Source organism: Lineus longissimus, chromosome 12 (genome assembly GCF_910592395.1).
Source record: "Lineus longissimus chromosome 12, tnLinLong1.2, whole genome shotgun sequence".
NCBI lineage: Eukaryota > Metazoa > Nemertea > Pilidiophora > Heteronemertea > Lineidae > Lineus > Lineus longissimus.
The window spans coordinates 12,454,664-12,474,532 of NC_088319.1; the positions used below are offsets into that span (position 1 = coordinate 12,454,664).

A 19,869-nucleotide genomic window follows, 5' to 3' on the forward strand; every position below is an offset into this window, starting at 1 on the left:
ACCCTAATTGCCTCGACTTTGATTTCGAATATTCTTGACGCACACGCAGCGATTGCCGGCAACAGACACTGTGATAATTCAACCAATCAGGAAGAAGCATGGTGCGTTCAGGGAGCGAAGATACCAGGATTGTTCCACGGCCAGCAGTGGCCATCGATTGCCGATAAAAATGGTGGATGCTGATGTGCTCAATGACGAGGTTTCCTCGCTGGGTCTTCGTAAGAGCTGTGTCATAGCGTTATGATTCATTTCATTGTAATGAGGTAGTTACCATGGTGGCAGTGGTAAATGGAGTAGAAGCTCCATGCGCTGCTCAAGACTAGGGAAATATCCAATGCTGACCTATTGGGATATGAAAAAATGCTTGTGACTATGTGTAGAGTGTCAGCTGAGTGCCAGGCCCTCGGACCTCTTGTTTCACTGCTGCTTCTAACAACTCAGCTTGGTGTCTTTTCTCTGTTCACCTTGTGAACTTTACCTGAACCAATAAGGCGGAGAATCTGAGATCTCAGTCTGCCACAATAATAGTGATATCCGCTGCCATGAACATATCATATTCTTTCATATTCTCGCCACTGAAAACCCATCTTGAGCGCTGATGAGTTTGCTGAGACAAGTCTCATTCCGTCTGTCATATTGTTGTCGCTGGGTGACATTTTCAAAGCACGGCTTCGTCGATCACACCATCAAGTGAGCTGTGGCCTCTTCATAGAGTATGATCTTGTAATTTTCATATGGCTTGGAAATGCACCTCCTTCATTTTTTGGGGGGGGGGGGCACTACCATATACGTTAAGTAGGACATATCATGACTGGTGGGTCATGTAAGACTTCCAGTGGGCCAATTGGCACCATTCTTTGAAATACTGTTGAAATATTTGACTGAAAATCTGCACAAGACAAACATGAAAATGTCCAGGTTTTTTTGTGGGCGAGACGGAAGTGCAAATAGACAGCCTATATCTGCTATCATTTTAGGCCTACATCCGAACAGGCTGAAATATGGGAATCCCATTTCGTGAGAGCCATTCCTGTTTTAAATAGAAACAACCGGTCTCAAAAATAGGTTGGCTGCATTAAATCGAACTGTGTGGAAGATGTCGGTTTTTTAAAGTTCTCAATTCATCTTATATCTTATCAAAACACAAATAATGTCTTGTGCCATCTGTCTCTGGTGTTTGGACAACTAATTCCGTGCTTATTCTGTGGCACTTGACAATCTTGACAATTGTCCATTGTAAACCAAAGATGACCCGGCCATTGTTGTCCATCAATAGATGCCAGAAAAGTTCAGTGGATAGAGGGAAGTTCAACTGTAGTTCAGATTGCATGCCATCTTTCCATTATTTCACTTTGATAGTTGGTAGTTGATAAACTATTCATATGTTTCTGATGATTTCAAAAGTTTCACCTTTTCTGACTTTGCCCCGTCACGTACATATAAAAGGTTGCTTTTGACTGACTGACTGCCCCCCCCCCCCCCCCCCCAATGTCGCACGAAAAGGTTCGGAATTACCATCTGGAAGTTTGATTATTGCAGTTCCATATTCCACCACCAGAGACCACCACTACCTGGATACCATTTGGCCTCGAGCCAGGAAATCTTTCTGACATGGCTATTCTTCTCTCATAACTTTCTAACTTGATCAACAATCTAAGCAATTTTACAGAAATCTACCAGAGCTTGAAAAATTTCACGATCGGGGCATCAATTGGCGAATTTGGGGACAAACCGTGAGCGGATGGCGATTATTCCTTTCACGACCTTATAAGGCATTGACGATAATACTGCGCTTGGTAGAGTACCTATATGGCTTGATCTCGATTCTATTATAACGCCGGTTGCCTGGCGACCGGTGACAATGGAAGGTGACATCGGACTAGTGGATGATGCTGTCGCTTTGCTAGTCACATCCGTCAAAGCGAGATGGAGAGATGCGTAGTTTCCCATTATCCCTGGCAACGGTATTGGCAGTTTTTGCTTGACATTTTGATTTTCTCGTTGGTTGATATGCGAACCTGCGTATGATATCCATCAGAGTGAAAAAGAAATGGGAGGCTTTCTATGCGTGTTAGCTTTGTTGTTCAGCCTCTCAAACTAATCAATTACATGTTCAGTGGAACCTCCCTTAGTGGACACCTGCCTATTAAGGACACCCTCTCTATTACGGATCCTAGTTTTGGTCCCAAATAGGTTGTTTCCAATCCATTTGACCTCCCTAATCAAGACAGCCTTTGCCGGTCTCGAGGGGTCCTTCTAGAGAGGTTCCACTGAATTAGAACTGTGAAAATGATAATAAGCGATCCTGTTGTTGACGTCAAGAGGATTTGACGTTGAAGAGAAAGCGAAAAATATATGCATTGAGTTGAAAATTTGGCACTGGTAGCCTCCTGCCTGCTCTCCTTGATGTGCCTCCCCAAGGTGTGTGAAGATTTTGGACAAATGTGGCTAAGTGTTGAGTACTAATTCCATTGTAGACTTCTTCAAACGATTCACATCTTCTCGTATTTATATTTGCAGGAAACATCCGCCTGGCAGAAGGAGAAGACTTGAAATACGATGAGCAACACAATCACATTCTCGCTGTCGAGGCGATCGATTGTCAAAATCGGACGTCGAAGCCGGTCATGGTCAATATCCAGGTTTACAAGAAGTGTGACTTGGGTTGGAAGGGTAAGGTCATGTTCGACACATGTGACCCGTCACAGCAAAACCAGACGCATGTCGTTCTGAGCTTGGCAGGTTGAGACAGACTGGTTTTTGTTTTCACTGTTGTCTGCCTTCTGTGAAATCAGAGTTCATCAATTTCTTCCATTATTTTCTGGCAGGCTCATCTGCTGTGTGACATGCGTCAGCTTTTGCTGTGATCAGTCACATATTTATTGGCAGTCGGTCCATTTCAAGAGCTTAGGCGATGCCGAAGGAAACTGGATCTTCATCACATGATATCAGGTGTAGTTCACCTTGTCATCGTAAACCAATAGACTGATCACTTTAACTCCGGCAGTGATGTCTTGATTAATGAGACGTTTAGGTGTTTAGTGAACTCATGATATGAATGTCACAATCTGAAACGAACCCAATCCAAGTGGGGAGAAATATGACTAGCTTCTAATGAACATCATCCTTGCTGAAGAGAGAGAGAGTCATTGTTTCGGCTGATATCCCTAACTAGTGCCCAACTGTAGTTGCACGCAACTAGCACTCAGGAGCAATCATGGAGTAAGAAAAAGAAGAGATATATTAGATTGTGCTATTGTCTTTCAGGTATCCCAAACAGGATTGAATACGAGCCTCGATCCGGCCGCAACGCTTTTGCCGAGCACGCCAAATTCGACAAATGTGAAGTCCCATGCGAGCCGGAGCGAGTGTCCTCGTCCGTTTTCCTGACGACGAAGCATATCGGCAAGGGATGCGATCGCGATACCTACTCGATCAAGTCACAGAGGAAGCTTTGTGGTGAGTGCATACGACTTGGAGAACGTCATGGTGGCATTTCAGGGGGAAAGTCAAACTCTTCAATATTTACAGAGAATTGGGAAAAATTTGAAAATGATTTGGACTTAAGCCCAGACTGATGTGCTCAATTTCTTTTAGTCACCCCTCCAAGGCAATGAACCACGATTTGCTGAGTTAGTACCCCCACTACAGCCCAGTTGATTGAGAAGTTTTTGAGAATTTGAATACTGACTGTGGTTCTTAAAATTGACTTGGGGAAAACTATATGATGACGATGATGACTATATGGACAGATATATGAAGTGAAGATGAATGCCCCCCGCAAGACAACAGCGTGATTTTAACAGCAGCACTAATATCATGACTGCATGACCCATTGAATAAACACCACAAGGACATGTCTTTCCATTAACTGCATGTCCTCAACTGTCTCACAAAAAAATACTTATCTGGAACGATTGATAGGAAAAATCCATTTCAATTAAGAGGAGTTGTGATTTCTTGAAATGCCACCATTTTCATATTGTAGCAGAATATAATTTTGATAGCCACGGTAGAATTGATCCTGCCTAACAAGTATGCCTAAAGTTGCTTCAATATATCGTAGTTGATGGGAACATTTGTTCAAATCAACTTGTTTAACCCAGCCCACTGAATACAGTCCCGGATGGATAGCGTCATCTTCAGGAACTGAGTGTCTGCAGACACCCAGGGTCTTGGTTGTGTGCACAAACTTGACACAACCTTGCTGTCAATCTTTCACCTTGGGAGTATTCCGTCTTGGACAATGACAGGCTGTCTTTGGATGCCTTAGGCCTGGTTGTGTGACACAACCAGCTTGTTAGATCTCCCGCCTAAGCTAAAAACGTCTATTGATGCTTGGGATATATGCTTGTGTAGCACAACCTTGTTGCCAATCTTTAGCCTTGAGAGTATTCCCTCTTGGACAGCAACAGGCTGTCATTGGATGGGGGAGGGCATGGTGGCTTCTGGAATGTCCTGTCTGAGCTGAAAACTTGCCACCTTCGGACACTCGGCATTTCAGATGACTTTAGATGATGTCACATCCCTTTCTGGTCAAGTGAAGCAATCAAATACCATTGGCTATCAAAAATAATTCTGCCCCAATATGTGTTTCTGTCTACACGGTTTGTCGTCTTTATTTGCTTCAGCATTTCACCCGTGCCAAGGCATCTTGGTCCCGTCCAAATGTTGTACATTATCGCGTCATCTTGGTCACTTCAACTAACAATTCACACTAACAAACAAACGATAAGTTTATTTTACAATTATGAGTTCCTTTCTCATTATTAGCTTGAAGTTCATTTCTGATTTGAGTTTGTCAGGGCCGTTTCTTCATTCATTGATCTCAAAAACCCGACAAATTTTTTAAATCAGTCAGTTCAGGCTCAGTCACGTTACAACGATTTTGCATTGGCTACTGAACCACTTTGGTTTGCTAAAATGGTTGGAGTTCTCCAAAATGGTTGTAACAACAAGGCATGCATTGAATGCGAAAAAAATGCCCCTTCAGACTGTGAAAGTAGTTGCAGATCGACAAAATATTCACTTGATTGGTCTGCACATGTACATTTAGAACTGGCAAACTATTTCAAAATGAACTTCACATATTTTGACAATTTTTTCATCATTTTCAAATGCCAACTGCGCGCACACCAAACTTAGCTAAAATTCTGTTTTTGTACCTGCAAAAACGAGTTGGAGAAAAAAACATGGGTGGAATATAAAATGTTTTGTAAAGTAGAAGTCGTGAGTGCATGAACAAATATAACGTACTTTTGGGACGTCAAATTGGGACAAAATCATGGCGATTTTTTGGATGGAGATTTTACTGTCACATTCACTAGTTCACACTTGTGGTATTGTAAACATTGCATTGTGGTGAAGTCACACAACGTTGTCTGTTTTTTGTTGGCCCAAAAAATCAAAAAATCTGAATGATATGTTGACGTTTGATGGGATTTGCCGAGGACCCACTCCAAGGTATTAATTTCTATTTAAAAAAGGCTCACAGTGAAGGTTTTGCCATCAAATGTCCCCTGGGGGTCCTTGGTTGTGATGCTGCAGACAGTACCAAGGACCGCCGTGATCAAAACAAGGCCTAACACTTCCATGGCAAACAAACATTTTTTCCATGGCAAACATCAATATATCCTATGACCTAGAACTTTTAGAATTTGCATCACATGATAGGTCATGTGATGCGTAGTGAATTATGCCCCGCAGTTCAGGAAATGGAAAAGAAAAGATTGACATGTCATGAGCAGTATAAATTGACAATTAGGACGCAATGTCAGAAACGTGACAGTGAATTTACCTGATGTTTTTAGTCCAATCATTACATCCAGCTCACGAGCAATTTAAAACATAATGTGTACTTTCGCCTCGTTTGATGATGAAATATCTGATGTCGGGAGATAACATTTCATATCAATTACTGGTATTCTCTCTCCAATACCTCTAGATCATGGAAATTTAGTAAGACAATTTTAATTGTGATTGATGCTGGGCGAGTACTCAAGTTGCATTCTCCTACAGTTTTTTCAAGCAACTGACTTTGTTTATTCGGTTGTTATTTGTCAAGTTAAGGAGGGAAAAAAGGAGTATTAGTGTACGCCTGTTCCCTATAAATTTGTGAAAGAACATGGTTAAAAAGCATTTGACAAGAAATTGGCTGATCTGAAAAAATGCGATAAAATTTTATGCTCCGTTCTCGTCATAAAATTGATTTCCTCCCAGAACTAGCGCTCCACTTTTGTGAAGTAACGATCATTTTTGTGTCACTTTCAAAATTGCAGAAGATTTAGGTGATAATGGTAAGTGAATGGAAATGATTGGAATCCTGCTCAATCATAAGTCGGCATGATGCATGGTAATTGCCACTTCTAAAATGGGCGTTAGAAAGTAGAAACTACAGCAAAATGAAAGTAGAATTCTGCATGAAAGAATTGTATAGGAAGTGAAAAATTAGAAAAATGCATGATAGTCTCTGCATTGCTTAGCTAATGGACTTTTGATTTTTACAATTGACGTCTGAGTTCATAGACGACTGATTTTTTGGAAAAATCACAAGAAGTTATTGAGAGCAACTTCATGCAAATGAGTGTGAATGCGGTGACAATCGTTAAGTTCTTGATTAGAAATCAACGTAATTTCATACAGTGCAAAATAATTACACGAGAAAATGAGTGGGAATTATTTGATATGTAGATGGCATTACACATTGCATATTAGAAAGCATGAAAACGCATCTTCATCGCAACATCATGTACACTAGCTCTGTCATAATCATTATCGGTTAGAAATAACATGCATGCATTCCTCATTTCAAACTCATTTCGATTTATTCCTAATTTCATTACTACCACATTTCAATTTTTTGCTAGATTTTCAGTTCACACTTATATTCTCAGATTCACTTATAAAATCTAAATGTTTTTCTGTATTTTTCAACACAATTATTTAAAATACAACCGTACACATACATTTGATTTTCAAATTGATGAGTTTCTAACTGTCTATACTACATGATGGACTGTAGAAGAATGCGATCCAGATTCTTTTAACTGTTCAAAGATGTCACTACCTTTCTCATTATTGTGTCTCCTTGACGGCACCATAAGCCGTTCTTGCATTGGCAAAGTGCTCCTAGATCTGTAGCATGAATATTGCCTGATATTGATGAGAGAAAAAACTTTAAAAGTCAGCAAATGGAGAGATGCTGTCAAGAATTTCAAACCAAGAGTTCCAGCTCAGTGGTTACATGAATCGCTCTAAAAGCATGCAGAGGCAAAAACAAATATAACGCCATGGGAGATTGATGATAAGTCCCTAGTCGACACAAAACAAATAAAACTGCAGCTAGCCAATTTAGAAAGCGATTATGATAAATGTGTATTGGATGTACTTGATTGCGTAAATGAGTTACGGTTTAGAAAAACTTTAGTAAAAGAAATTACGGTTTGGTGTTACAGAGTGTTGTTTGCATGAGATCCGGCCGTTAGTGCCGTTTGTTCAATTCCATCTTGAATAGGACAATAGAACCTCTATTAGAGGGCACCTCTGTTAACAGGACTCCCTCTCTAATATGGACACTAGTTTTGGTCCGAAATTGGTTGTTTCCATTCAATTTGACATCGGTTAGCAGGAAGCCCTCTTTAATATTTGATGGAACACAGAATGCAAGTTGGGCAAATATGATTAAGGCGTACGGAAATAATATGGGCTGGTCGTGCACAATCACCTCACTTGTATATGTTTGAAGTGCGTTTCATTGTTCATTGAGTATTTTAGCATATTGTTTATCCCCGATTGGAAATAATGTTGACACGATAGGGTTTGTCCTTTCCTTGAAAAACCTTCCTGAAAAGCAAGATCACAAAACGTAGAAAGATTTTTGCATTTTAAAAAACATTAGATTTAACACTACTTAGTAAGGTAAGGTGATACAATTATAGCCTATGTGTGCATTGATGTGTACTGCCAGCTGTTTTCTATGTTGTCAAGGCTATAATTGTACCACTTTACCCTTCCACTTGCTATCGGTTTCTGATAGTATATAACACCATCTTCCTCAATGAAGTATCTTCTTAAAAAGCTAACCTTAACTTAACTTGGTGACCAAAATGACACAATGAACCGAAGGCCTGGTGTAATAGATCTCCCTTGTAAAAAGTCAAAGTTGCTGTACGTATATATAGTCAAGAACAAATAAAGACTAGTCTTTATTCATTCTTGATAGTGTGCATTGTTCAGCTGATGTACATTGGACCAGAATCCCTTCCTCCTCCGAAAGCACCGCCATTCACCTTGTATAGAAATTCGTGCTGCTGAGCTGCTATTGTTTCGAATCTCCATTCTACCAAGAACCGATCGAGTCTAGTCTTAATAAGTTCTTGATCTTTAATACTCGTATACTAAATCTGGAAAGGAAAAACCCCTCATGAATGGAATATAGGAACAGATGATTACAGTCTCTGATTCCCTTTCATTCCTATTCTCCACTTGGATGCGAAAATTATATAGAAAGGTGTTCTTTTCTCTATATTCTGTGACTATTTCACCAGGCCGTTTTAGTTCTGAAAATGAAGCAGATAAAAATGACTGACCCAGTAGCGTTTCTCTCGCCATGAAATGTGCCCGGTTTGTCATGATGTATCTCCCTATCAGTGAGTTTCTTTCGCTTAGGAGCAAGTGCAGGCAGTGTGGATCTGTTGCCTACCCCCGATCTCTTCTCCTCCTGGACCAAAGACCTCCCCCACGACGACGGCAAGGAGAGCGACCAGATCTACGCGTTCGACGGGAAGACCAATGCGGTGCAGATTCCCGACGGCAAGATCAACCACACGATGGGCAGTCACTTCACCGTCATGGCGTGGCTGAAGCATGAGCAGAATGTCGAGGATACGAAGCGCGGAGAGAAGGAGCACATTATGTGTAATGCCGACGGTGAAGGTAGGTTGAATTTGAAGTTAAATCTGTCATCAGTCTTGGAATCTTGATTCATGGGGCACATGGTAACATTAGCAGATCAAGAATTTAGAATTGGTTCTGGAATGGCAGTTACGGGTTCATCCAGACGTTGGACAATTCCTTTTCAAATGGTCAGTTCACTTGCAGGTTATGCAGGCTCTCTCCTTGAAAATTCGTTGACGCATTTGAATCTCTCTTCAAGGGATATCTTTGCAACTTGTATGTTGTCAAGATGAATTGGCTCTTGGTCGAACGATAGGTAAATTGTAATTTTGAGACATTTAGATTCCGGTCCAAGACCTGTTCTTGTGAGGTCTTCACCTGAAACACATTATACTTTCTTCAACTGAGATTTCATTTGCAAAAGTTACACTTCTGTCTGCCTACTCTTTCCAGAGATGAATCGCCATCATTACTCCGTGTTCGTCCACAACTGCCGTCTGGTGTTCCTCCTGCGCCAAGAGTACAGCAAGGGTCACCTGAACATCTTCAAGCCCGCCGAATGGCGCTGGAGGATTCCAGAGATCTGCGACAACGAGTGGCATCACTACGCCATCAGCGTCGATTTCCCGCAGATCCGCCTCTACATCGACGGCAGCCCGTTCATCGAGACCAAGCGGAACCCCGAGATCATCGACGACTGGCCACTCCACAAGACCAAGGAAATTCACTTCACCAAGCTTGTTGTTGGTGCCTGCTGGCAGGGTGAGCATTCACCTTTGAAATACGTGAAATCATACAAGTATCTTTGCATGAATTCATCTACAAATCTGTGAAACTTCTGAAACTAGAACCTTGAATCTACCATTGCATTTTCAATCTTGTCAAAAAGGGGTTGGTTTTAGGAATTGGTGGTGGCCATTGTCCATGTTAGAATTTGTTGGTCGTCAGAGCTAATGAGAGAGAATGGACAGGATGGGAATTGACATCAGTAGCTCTATATTGCCATAGTTTTGTGACTTTTCGTTTGATCAGTTGTGTCTTGACAAGAATACAGCTGTATTTTGCCTCTTGAAGTAGCCCTGTGAAAACAAGTTAACATTGTGCGGTTCCAATTGAATTAGTTGAGAATAATCACTGGAGCAATGATTTGCATGGGTCAGCTTTTGTTGATGTCCTGTTGCCGGTTGTATACACGTATCAATAGTATTCATGAATCCCATCTCTTCCTTCTCACAGGCGGGGAAAAGACACTCAGCCAGCACTTCAAGGGCTACATGGCCGGCCTCTCGATCCTCCGTGGCAAAACGGAGAGCGACCGCGTCATCAAGTGCCTGAATAACTGCAAGGAGAAACTGGACTTCCACGCCGTCTACCTGATGGACGGTGGTATGTCGATTTCCTACAACAGCGAGATGACCCAGATCAGCATCAACGGACACAATATCACGGAGGTGCAGCGCATCTTGTCGCAAGTTGGCTACATCAATTTCCGCACGTTCCCAACACCTGGTAGACGAAACCTCAAGATCACGACGAACATCAAGTAAGTATTTTCAGAATTTGAAAAAGTTCTAATTGCTCTATGTTTTCTAGCTCAAGGCAAAATGGTGGTGCCTATGGTCAACCCTTATGAAAATAGGGCCTGCCGCAAAACTTTAGCAAGATTTTTTAACAACTATTTCCCTCGTCAGGTGCAAGAACAGCGGCGTTATCAAGGTACCCGACGTAAACAGCTACATCCAGGTCCTCGACGGCCAGACTCCCAAGATCACGATCGGCGGCATCAAGACGTTGGCAAAGAAGGAGGAAGAACTCGAAAAGATCGGCCAGCAGATCTTCCCCGACTTGATCATCATGACCTCTATGGGCGCGGAGAATGAGAAGGAGACGAAGGAAAAGACGGCAGAGAGATTCGCGTCGTATTTGTTCAAGAGCAAGGTGTTTGCAAATGCTGGTGAGTGGCAAGGAGTAACAGTTCCTTTGGTGGGGTTGTTGTGGTGCTGACTATGTGCCTGCAGGAAGTTGGTTCTCTTCATTCATTCCTGACAAGGCCATGAGGCCTACCTGAAATCGAAAGCGTTTCAAAATGAGGTCCTCGTATAAATTTTGTGGAAATCATTAACCATCATTGTGTTTGGCATTGAAGTTTCCAATTCTGCTTGTGCCATCGGCAAGATCTCCGATGACAGTTTTATCATCATCTCTCCAACAAAAGTCCCTCAACTCAATGACCTTGCATGATGTTTCTGGAGAGACAATCAACAATTTCACAGCATCTTATGAATTATTCAAAAGATGGATTACCATCTTTAATTGCTCGCTAACCTGATGATATCCTTCCAGAACCTCCGCAGCCACAGACAGCCGAAGACCACAAGCAAGAATACAAGCTCGATTCCTGCGTCGTGAAAACATTCCCGCCAATGTCCGCCGACGAGAAACTGAATGTACCCGAGAATGCCATCCACGCCATGGGACTTGAAGCGTCCGTCAGCAAGAGCGGAATCGTTATCACTGGCGCCGATAAGATGATCAATTACGAGACAGTCCTGCGCGAGGTGCACTACTTGAACAGGAATCCAGCAGCCATGACCAAGCGGTCGTTTACGCTGACCTGCTCGGAATTGAACGGTCGATTTGTTAGCAACGACTTTGAAGTCACGGTAAGTGAGGTGATTTTTAGAAGATGTCTGTTTTTTCTCCTCCTGAAAACATTTTAAAGGTAAGCAGGTATGAGAAGAGCTCTGCCCCAGCTCCCTGCAGAACTTTAAACTCTTGAAATCCGACCAAAACTAAGTATATTTTTGCAAGTAAGAGTTTTTGTTTCGGAAGAGATTTCTTTTGAAAATGGGCGCTTGATTTCTTTAACTACTTCTCCTCGTGTAGAACTACATGTACCATAATGAAATGATGATGATGATACCAATGTTTATCTCTTCTCCAACAGGTTGAGGTGATCCACTCACTGCCCGAGGCCCACACCCATGCAGACCATGCCCAAGCGAACAACCAGGCCAACCACCTCCCCAACTACAAGGCTTACGATACTAACAAAAATACGGGTAGCACCGGTGAGCGCGTTGGAACTAATGCTGTACAGGGAACAAGTAAGTAGCCAGTTTTATTTTTGAGGCAGATTTCCTCCACTTTGGTTTATTAAGTGCCTGAGAAGAAGAGAAGGTTGAATGAGTGATGTGACCTTTGCCCACATCTGATTTCTCTAACCAATATAGCGATACAAGGTGAACAGATTATAATTACAGTAAAACCTCTCTATTAAGGACAACATCGGGACTGACAAATGCTGTCCCTAATGGAGAGCTGTCCTGATTACAGAGGTTGATTTGAATGGAAACACCCAATTTGGGACCAAAATTAGTGTCCTTAATAGAGACCAACATGGTGAAAATCCTTGTCGACAATCAAACTTATAATCTTCTCTCGCAGGTGAAAATCCTTGTCGACAATCAAACTTATAATCTTCTCTCGCAGGTGAAAATCCTTGTTGACAATCAAACTTATAATCTTCTCTCGCAGGTGAAAATCATTGTTGACAATCAAACTTATAATCTTCTCTCGCAGGTGAAAATCCTTGTCGACAATCAAACTTATAATCTTCTCTCGCAGGTGAAAATCCTTGTCGACAATCAAACTTATAATCTTCTCTCGCAGGTGTAGGCATGTTCATCATCATCGTCGTGTGTGTTGGCTTCCTCATCTTCATGATCATCCTTGGCGTCATCCGGATCCGGACGTTCCACAAGCGTGTGCAGGTCCTGCAGGTTGACGAGAAACAAGAAATGGAATGGGACAACTCGGCGTTGACCATCACGGTCAACCCGATGGAATCGGATGATATGGGCATGGGAGCGGGCATGAGTGTAAGTTGGAGTTTGTTAAATAAGTGTAACATTGTTGAAGTAAAACAAGTTTCTTTCTTGATATGCTGAAGTGGCATTTTGATACGATGGAAAAAGAGATCTAAGCTCATGGTGAAACCCAGCTGACATCGCAAGGTCTACAGGGTGGCCCAGAATTATTTTCCCTCACACAATGGATACACAAAATGCTATTGTGCAGTGGAACATAATTCTGGGCCACCCTGTAGTTGCTACATCTTATTGTAGGGATTGAACACTGTAACATCCCTGGCAAGTTTATGAATGCCTATTAAATGATCTTTTTCGATTTTTTTACAGAATTTTGACGAATTTGCCACGGAGTCCCTTGCACTCCGTGACGATAGTGACAGCGAGGATGACGACGGTTCAAGTTACCATGACGACATCGAAAGTTCAGAAGACGAGGCGGAGAAGGTCAAGGACAGCCAGTTAGAATGGGACGACTCAACATTGACGTTTTGAGCGAAACAAAACGTGTAAAATGAGCGCAGAAAGCACTCGTTTTGAGACATTGTGACATTTTTACTCCATCTGCAAGTTCTGTCAGTGAGCACAGTCTATTGGAAGAGATTAGGATTAAAGAACAATTTTTATATCTTGTGCATAAACTTGTGTAATTGACGATATAGGCTTTGCTTCGGGGCCAAGTTTGCCGAGACCGTGTGTACATTCTATATGGGAATATGTACAGGAGGTGATGACTTTGAGATGAAACAGACTCTAAGTTCATGTCAGATTGTCGTAATCTTATGTGCATTCTCTGTAGAGTTTTATGCAGTACTTCTGGCAAGTTTGAGGTGAATTATACATTCGAGGTGCTGGCCTACATGCATGCGCTCCAGATATCTCCCGTTGAATTCAAACTTCCTGTGATGAGATAAGATGCTATCGCAATTAAAAACCTGAAAACGGAGCTAACCAACTAGCTTTTTGAACTTCGACATCTTGTGCTACGATCTTCATGACCTCACTTTTCATCTAGAAGGCTTTAAACTGCTATAAAAGTAAAATAAACTTTATATATTGACACTTTTGCATGCTATTATGCTGCTGTCTTGGAACAATTCAATCACATTGTGTAAAAATGCCAACTTGGTGCCAACAGCTCAGCCTCGTGAGATATAGAATCTGTATAAATTATGATAATTATGCGATTTTCATATCCGGACGTCCGGGCAACAGAACTAAAGCAGGTTGTAAATATTACGAAAAAGCAGGTGGAGTGCACCCAGAATTCCCCTGAGATAAACTCTCGTGGGAATTTTGGGTGTTGATCAGGAATCTCTTAGGGGTCCATTAGTGCACTTGTGGTGCGTTCTTAATCACAATGATCGTTAAAGCTTGTTTTAATTAATTAGTAATAACAGTCACGAACGGGAGACTCGATGATTTATATTTCTTGTAATCTTCATGCACTGTATATTTTCACGTGGGTCGAGTAGTGTTACGGTTGAACTCTCATGAAGTGACGATATTTTGAAAAAAGTGTCGAAAAACGGAATTTATCCAAAAAGTTACAGAATTTGAATAACTATATTACGATTAAAAAAATTGTTAAAAATTACCCCAAATTGATAACAAATGTTTGATGTTTTGGTGAAATTTTGATTTTGTGCCTGAAACTCGTATTTTTTGGCGAATATTTTGTTCGCCCTGTGTTTATTTTTCACTTTCTTCTCATACACTCAGTTCATGTGGGTTCATGAAAATCTTTTAACTGGGAAGAGATTCATTTAGGATCGGAAGTCCGGTGTGTAAAAAGTAATTTGTGGAAACCTGCACTGGTTGTTTTGTGATGATTTTATCATCAAAGGGGCAAAATAAACTTCATCGATTTAGTCTGCATTGGGAAAGTGAAAATCAGTTGACTGTATCCATTGCCTACTATGTCCCCATTTCTAAAAGTTGGTTTATCCCATTAATTCCGGCTTGGAGATTCCATTATGAAGAGGTGGGTCAAATGTTGTATTGAAATGATAAAATGATAAAATTTTGAAATTGGGTAGTTATTTCTTTCATATTTCTACAAGAGTATTTTCACTCAAAATGATGCATTTAAACCACAAAGTTGTAAATTGTGATAAAAAATGTTTTTAGGGGGACAAGGGGCATAAGATAACAGAAAAATATATGTATAATGGGACGGATCACTTTTATTGATGTATTGTAATTATTATTTGGTTAATTAAAAATTCGCTAATTTGGCGGTGACCATGATACCAAAGGATTGTATAAAATGTTCAATCATAGTTGCGTAAATCTGTGGAGATATTCTAACCTTTGGTTAACTCTTTGATGGAAAAACTTTAATGAGTTATCAAGTCCTTGTGTGAAATCATGTTAGTAAATTTTAGTGTGCGATTATTAATTAATTAGATTGCAGTTGTTGATCAGTTAACACAGCTTCATTGTATTATCTAGAATTGGTGTTTTTAACATTGGTTGATATATTTGTACTTTATTATCGTAAGTAGGGAGGCAAATTTAAATGTCTTTCGATTCCATACAGTAAAACAGACAGGTTTTCAGAAACTGGACAACTTTTCTCCACCATAAAACAAAAATCCTAAAAAAAGGTGCCTTTCGAAAATTTCTTTCTTTTGCTTTGAAGATTCTGATGTAACGTCAATCAGAACCTTTTTAGATTGACACTTCTATGGACAGTCAACGCTCATACAAACAACATCTCAAAGTTCATACGCTGCATATTCAAATTAATGTATCATGCCATTCTGATGTATTTTAAGGCCGAATTATTCTTATGCCGATTCACATGAAATCTTACCAAATGTACGAAATGGGTTGGTACGATATGTACGATCATTTGTATTTTAGTGTATGTCACCATATTCTTGAAATATTTTGTTGTAAAGTATTATATCTTTTGCCCAAAACAGGCCCATTTCGTTTTGCAGCAACATTATTCTCGCTTATATCAAACAAAACAATTCTTAACCCTATCTGCCACATCTAAATATCAAGAAAAAAAGACCAAGGTCACATTTGTCAAGTTTGTGCACGTTTTATAGATTTTACTATGAATAGTTTCTGAATCGATTACCCTTTCTGATCTCCTGCTATCTCATGAAGATTGTCAATAACTGCTGTGATGCAAAAAATCATTTAACGTGATCAGATTGAAAAATTCTTTTGAAATATTGGCCTGTTATGAGCACGAATTTCCATTCCCTATAATGCATTAACAATTGTATTCAATGTATTCACTGTCCAGATCATCATAAGTTGAACAAATCCACTGGTATATTGTACGCAACAATGTACAATGAACCACCCCAACTTACTATGAACTGGATATGCTTAGATTGGTTGGTAATTTGTCTTACATCGCCTAGCCTTTCATACAGTGTGTCTCATAAAACTGTTTGGGTAACTTGACAGTCGTCGTAATGTCAGGGTATGTTGACCTTGTCATCATGGTGGGGCAGTGCTGCTCTCATCGAGGCAACTTTGTCGTCATTTCTGTTAAAAAGTGTCCAAAGGAGTTGAATTTGAGCTTTGTTGTGTACATGAATTTTCACCACCAAAGAAGTATTTCGGGCTCTTGGGCTGAACTCGTTCTTCCATCGAAGTTTCCTACTTGCATGAATATTCCCACTGCGCTGATAGACTATTAGTCACGAATATCAAAAGCAGATGGCGCTGATTTGACATTTGTACGATTTTCAAATAAAATGCGATTCTTTCGAAAAAACATTGCATGTGCATCTTCTTTCTATTACTTTGTTTGTGTAAATGTTCTGTCTTAAAAGTGCACGATATTTCAGGATTTCACCACTTTTCGGAAGTCGGATGTATTCCACGTCTTTTTCAGCAAAGGTTATGAAAATCGTACCACTCGCTTCAAATCTGAAGATTCCGAAGTAGAACTTACGCGAACTTGTGATTTTAAAGTTAGGAAATGCCCAAGAACCAGAAATATTTCTTCTCGATTACCCCCTGAAATCCAAATTGAACTCTACCAATGTATTGAAGTTGGTATTGAACTGTTGCGATGTTGGGAGAGTTTAATTGACTGCAGGGGTGATGGGATTCAAAATTGTTAAATCTAATAAATGGCAACTATAATCATGGATGACCGAAATGTATATAATTGATTTTTTTCTCCTGATTATCAGAACTGGCATTCTTACAAATTTTTATTTTTGCATGAACGAAAACATACATTGGGAGGAATTTTTTTTAGCGTTCATTTAATAAAAGGAAAATAATTTACTTAGCAAATTTTGCGACTTTATTCTAAAAAAATCCTCTCGATTTTTTTTCTTGGTTTATTAAAATGCATTGTGTGTTAAAATTGAAGTTGAAAGTGTTTTGAAAAATTGTAGAAATTTATACCTGTATACTTGAGAGATGTGTCTGTATTGTGACTTCTAATGTCTGCACCAGAATAGTGTTGAGAATTTTTTATTTATAGTAAGTAACGTGCGTAGAATGTCTCATGTCCATGAGAGAGTAGCAAAAAACAACAAAAAATCTAAAATATTGTGAAAATTTCATTTTGTGATTTACCGTACAGATCAGGTGATCATCGCGTTCATTTACATTGATAACTTGTCTTGTTATTGTAATAATAATAATAACAATAATTAATAAACAATTTGTGCGAAACAATATTTGGTAGACTCATAAATTTGCTAAAATAACTTTCTCAATTTGTTAAGTGCACGACATTATTGAGCAGGTTTTTGCAGTAAATTTTGAGCCAATCGAACTCTAGTTGTCATTTCAGCTGTAACTTAATGCTTTTAACATACACCAGGGGGCAGAAGTAGTTCTTTCATGTGTAATCTTGTAGGGGTCCAAGAGTTTAAACGCAATCCGAATCGGTGCATTTTAGTTTTCTTTTATATAAATCTGATGCAAAAGTTTTACTGAAAAAAAGCGATTACAATTTTATCAACCTGGCAAATATGCCAGGTTTCTTCCAACTTTTAGGATTGTAACAAATTGATGGGGGCCAAAACCAATCTCTAATACTAAATTGCAGCTGCAAAAATGGACATCTTGGTGTGCACCCTATATCCGCACTAGCTCACAACAGAAGTCGATACTATACCATACTATCCGGCATAAAAAGATTCTGCCGAACTCTTGGGCCTATTACACGATAATCAGACTTTCATTATCTTACTTACTATCATCTTAAGAGATTACTATAAATTAGAAACTAGATATCAAGTTTGTGCCAAGTTCAAAAAATTTCCCACTTGTATCTGTAATTTCAACACTGGTTCCGTTCTGGACTAAACTTTTTCCTTTGGCAAACTCAAACCCTTCAGTAAATGTACCCTTTCGAGATTGGCCGATGACTTGAGCGAGATTTCTCCAGCCATGACTAAAGTCTGTGGAAAGCTTGGAGAAATTATTTCTGGTGAAGTCAAAACCTATTACTCTAGATGGGTTTTTGGCAAAATTGAGATTAAAAAGACATAGACGATATTTTCGGATTAGTTGTCTGTCTTTACAAACTTTGGTGTTAGTCGAAAAGGGCCTACCTTGAAAATGTCTCGTGTTTATGCATGTTAAAATACTTTCCAAAAAATTTGGAAAGGTCATGAGAAAAAAATGTAGAAAATTTGAAAGAAACAAAACAAAATTCAAGGTCTGTGACATTTTTGGCCGATCGTTTATCTAAAAATTCCTAAAACAATTAAAGAATATTTTTCACCGTTTACATCTGAGGTGAATTTTACTTATATGCGATTTTAGTTTTGAGCGACGTTTTAATTAAAAATGTTAAACAGTTTTAATCAAATTCTGTTTCTTTCTAACCAGGTGTTTTTATCACAAGATTTCCATCTATCGTATAATTTGGGTGCCCCCTGGTGTCAACTTCATGTACCATTCTTTTGTCTTCCCAGTAAATAAAACACCTGGTACTGATATTCATTGTTTTCTTATTGTGCTTGTCAATGACTTTGATAAGATTTAGGCTTCGAGAGATTAAGAACTTGAGAGATTGGAAGAAGAAGACATTTAGAATTAAAGATTTTAAGAAGTGGAAGAAAAAGTATAGAATCGGAAAGATTAAAAAATTGGAGAAGATTTATAGATTTATAGAGGAGAGATTAAGATTTGAGATTAAAATCGGGTGATGATGATTGAGATTTAACACCAGGATTTGCATAGGTTGTCTTGCCTCTAGCTTGGACACACTACATTCCTGTGTGTCTCAAATCTGAACCTGATGCCTGATGCTAGGACACACTATATTCCTGTGTATCTCAAATCTGAACCCAATGCCTGCGGAATGAATCCCTTCAGATACTGTTTCAGTGATGGAAAAAGGACAACTTGGAATCAGATTGTTCTGCTGGGAAATCAACACGAATAATGGAATATTGGATTTTATCACTTTACAATTTGGATTACTTACCGTGATACGTAGAAATCTTAGTCTGAATGATATCAGGATCAAAATTTACTAAGGAGATTTTCAGTGATTTGTGAAGCGCATTTAGATTTACCTTTTCCTTGATTATCCCCCCCCCCCGCCCATTATACTGAAGACGGCAACACCAAAGGATGCAAAGGAAGTTTCCATCCCCCTTCAGTGCCCGTTCTGCTCTGCTATGACTCGCAGGAGGCTGCCACACCATAGGAGGTAATGGCAGATGCAAATATCTCATTTCCCCTTAAAAAAGGAATCGGCGAGCAAAAACGCCTTGCCATGACTCCTTTAAGCCCGTTCCAAGAGATTCTTTCCCCTCTCTCTGCCCCTTTTTAAAAGCTCCCCCGGACACAAAAGGGACCATCACACCAAAGGAGGTCATAGCAGATTCAAATGTCTCACCCCCTAAAGGAGAAAGATCTGAGGGATAAGGCCGCTCCATTACTCCTTTAAACACGTTCCAAGAGGTGCTTTCCCTCTCGCTGTCCCTTTAAGCTCCTCTTGGACACAAAAGAGACCGTCACACCCCCCCCCCCCCCCCAGGAGAAAGATTTGAGAGGATCTTTCCCCCCTATAACTGCTCCTTGATGTCTTCTAAGACACAGAAGCGACCACATCGGAGATGGTCATGGCGGATACAAGTCTCCTCCCCCCCCCCTA

At 40.0% G+C, this 19,869-nt stretch overlaps 1 protein-coding gene across 4 annotated transcripts in view; it reads left to right on the forward strand.

Annotated features, from left to right (window-relative positions):
* The window catches only part of LOC135496836 (calsyntenin-1-like), a 36,332-nt gene extending 17,629 nt beyond the window's left edge, over positions 1–18,703 (forward strand). Inside the window, exons 5-15 of one of the 4 annotated variants that reach the window (XM_064786378.1) lie at positions 2,521–2,673; positions 3,268–3,459; positions 6,279–6,296; positions 8,668–8,934; positions 9,349–9,657; positions 10,132–10,438; positions 10,587–10,849; positions 11,239–11,558; positions 11,843–12,002; positions 12,568–12,776; positions 13,095–18,703. In XM_064786378.1, coding sequence (XP_064642448.1) covers positions 2,521–2,673; positions 3,268–3,459; positions 6,279–6,296; positions 8,668–8,934; positions 9,349–9,657; positions 10,132–10,438; positions 10,587–10,849; positions 11,239–11,558; positions 11,843–12,002; positions 12,568–12,776; positions 13,095–13,259 — 2,363 coding nt within the window. In that variant the 3' untranslated portion in view covers positions 13,260–18,703. The remainder of the gene's footprint in view (positions 1–2,520; positions 2,674–3,267; positions 3,460–6,278; positions 6,297–8,667; positions 8,935–9,348; positions 9,658–10,131; positions 10,439–10,586; positions 10,850–11,238; positions 11,559–11,842; positions 12,003–12,567; positions 12,777–13,094) is intronic. The other 3 variants (XM_064786380.1, XM_064786381.1, XM_064786382.1) reach the window with 3 other exon arrangements.
* Positions 18,704–19,869: the final 1,166 nt, after the last annotated feature.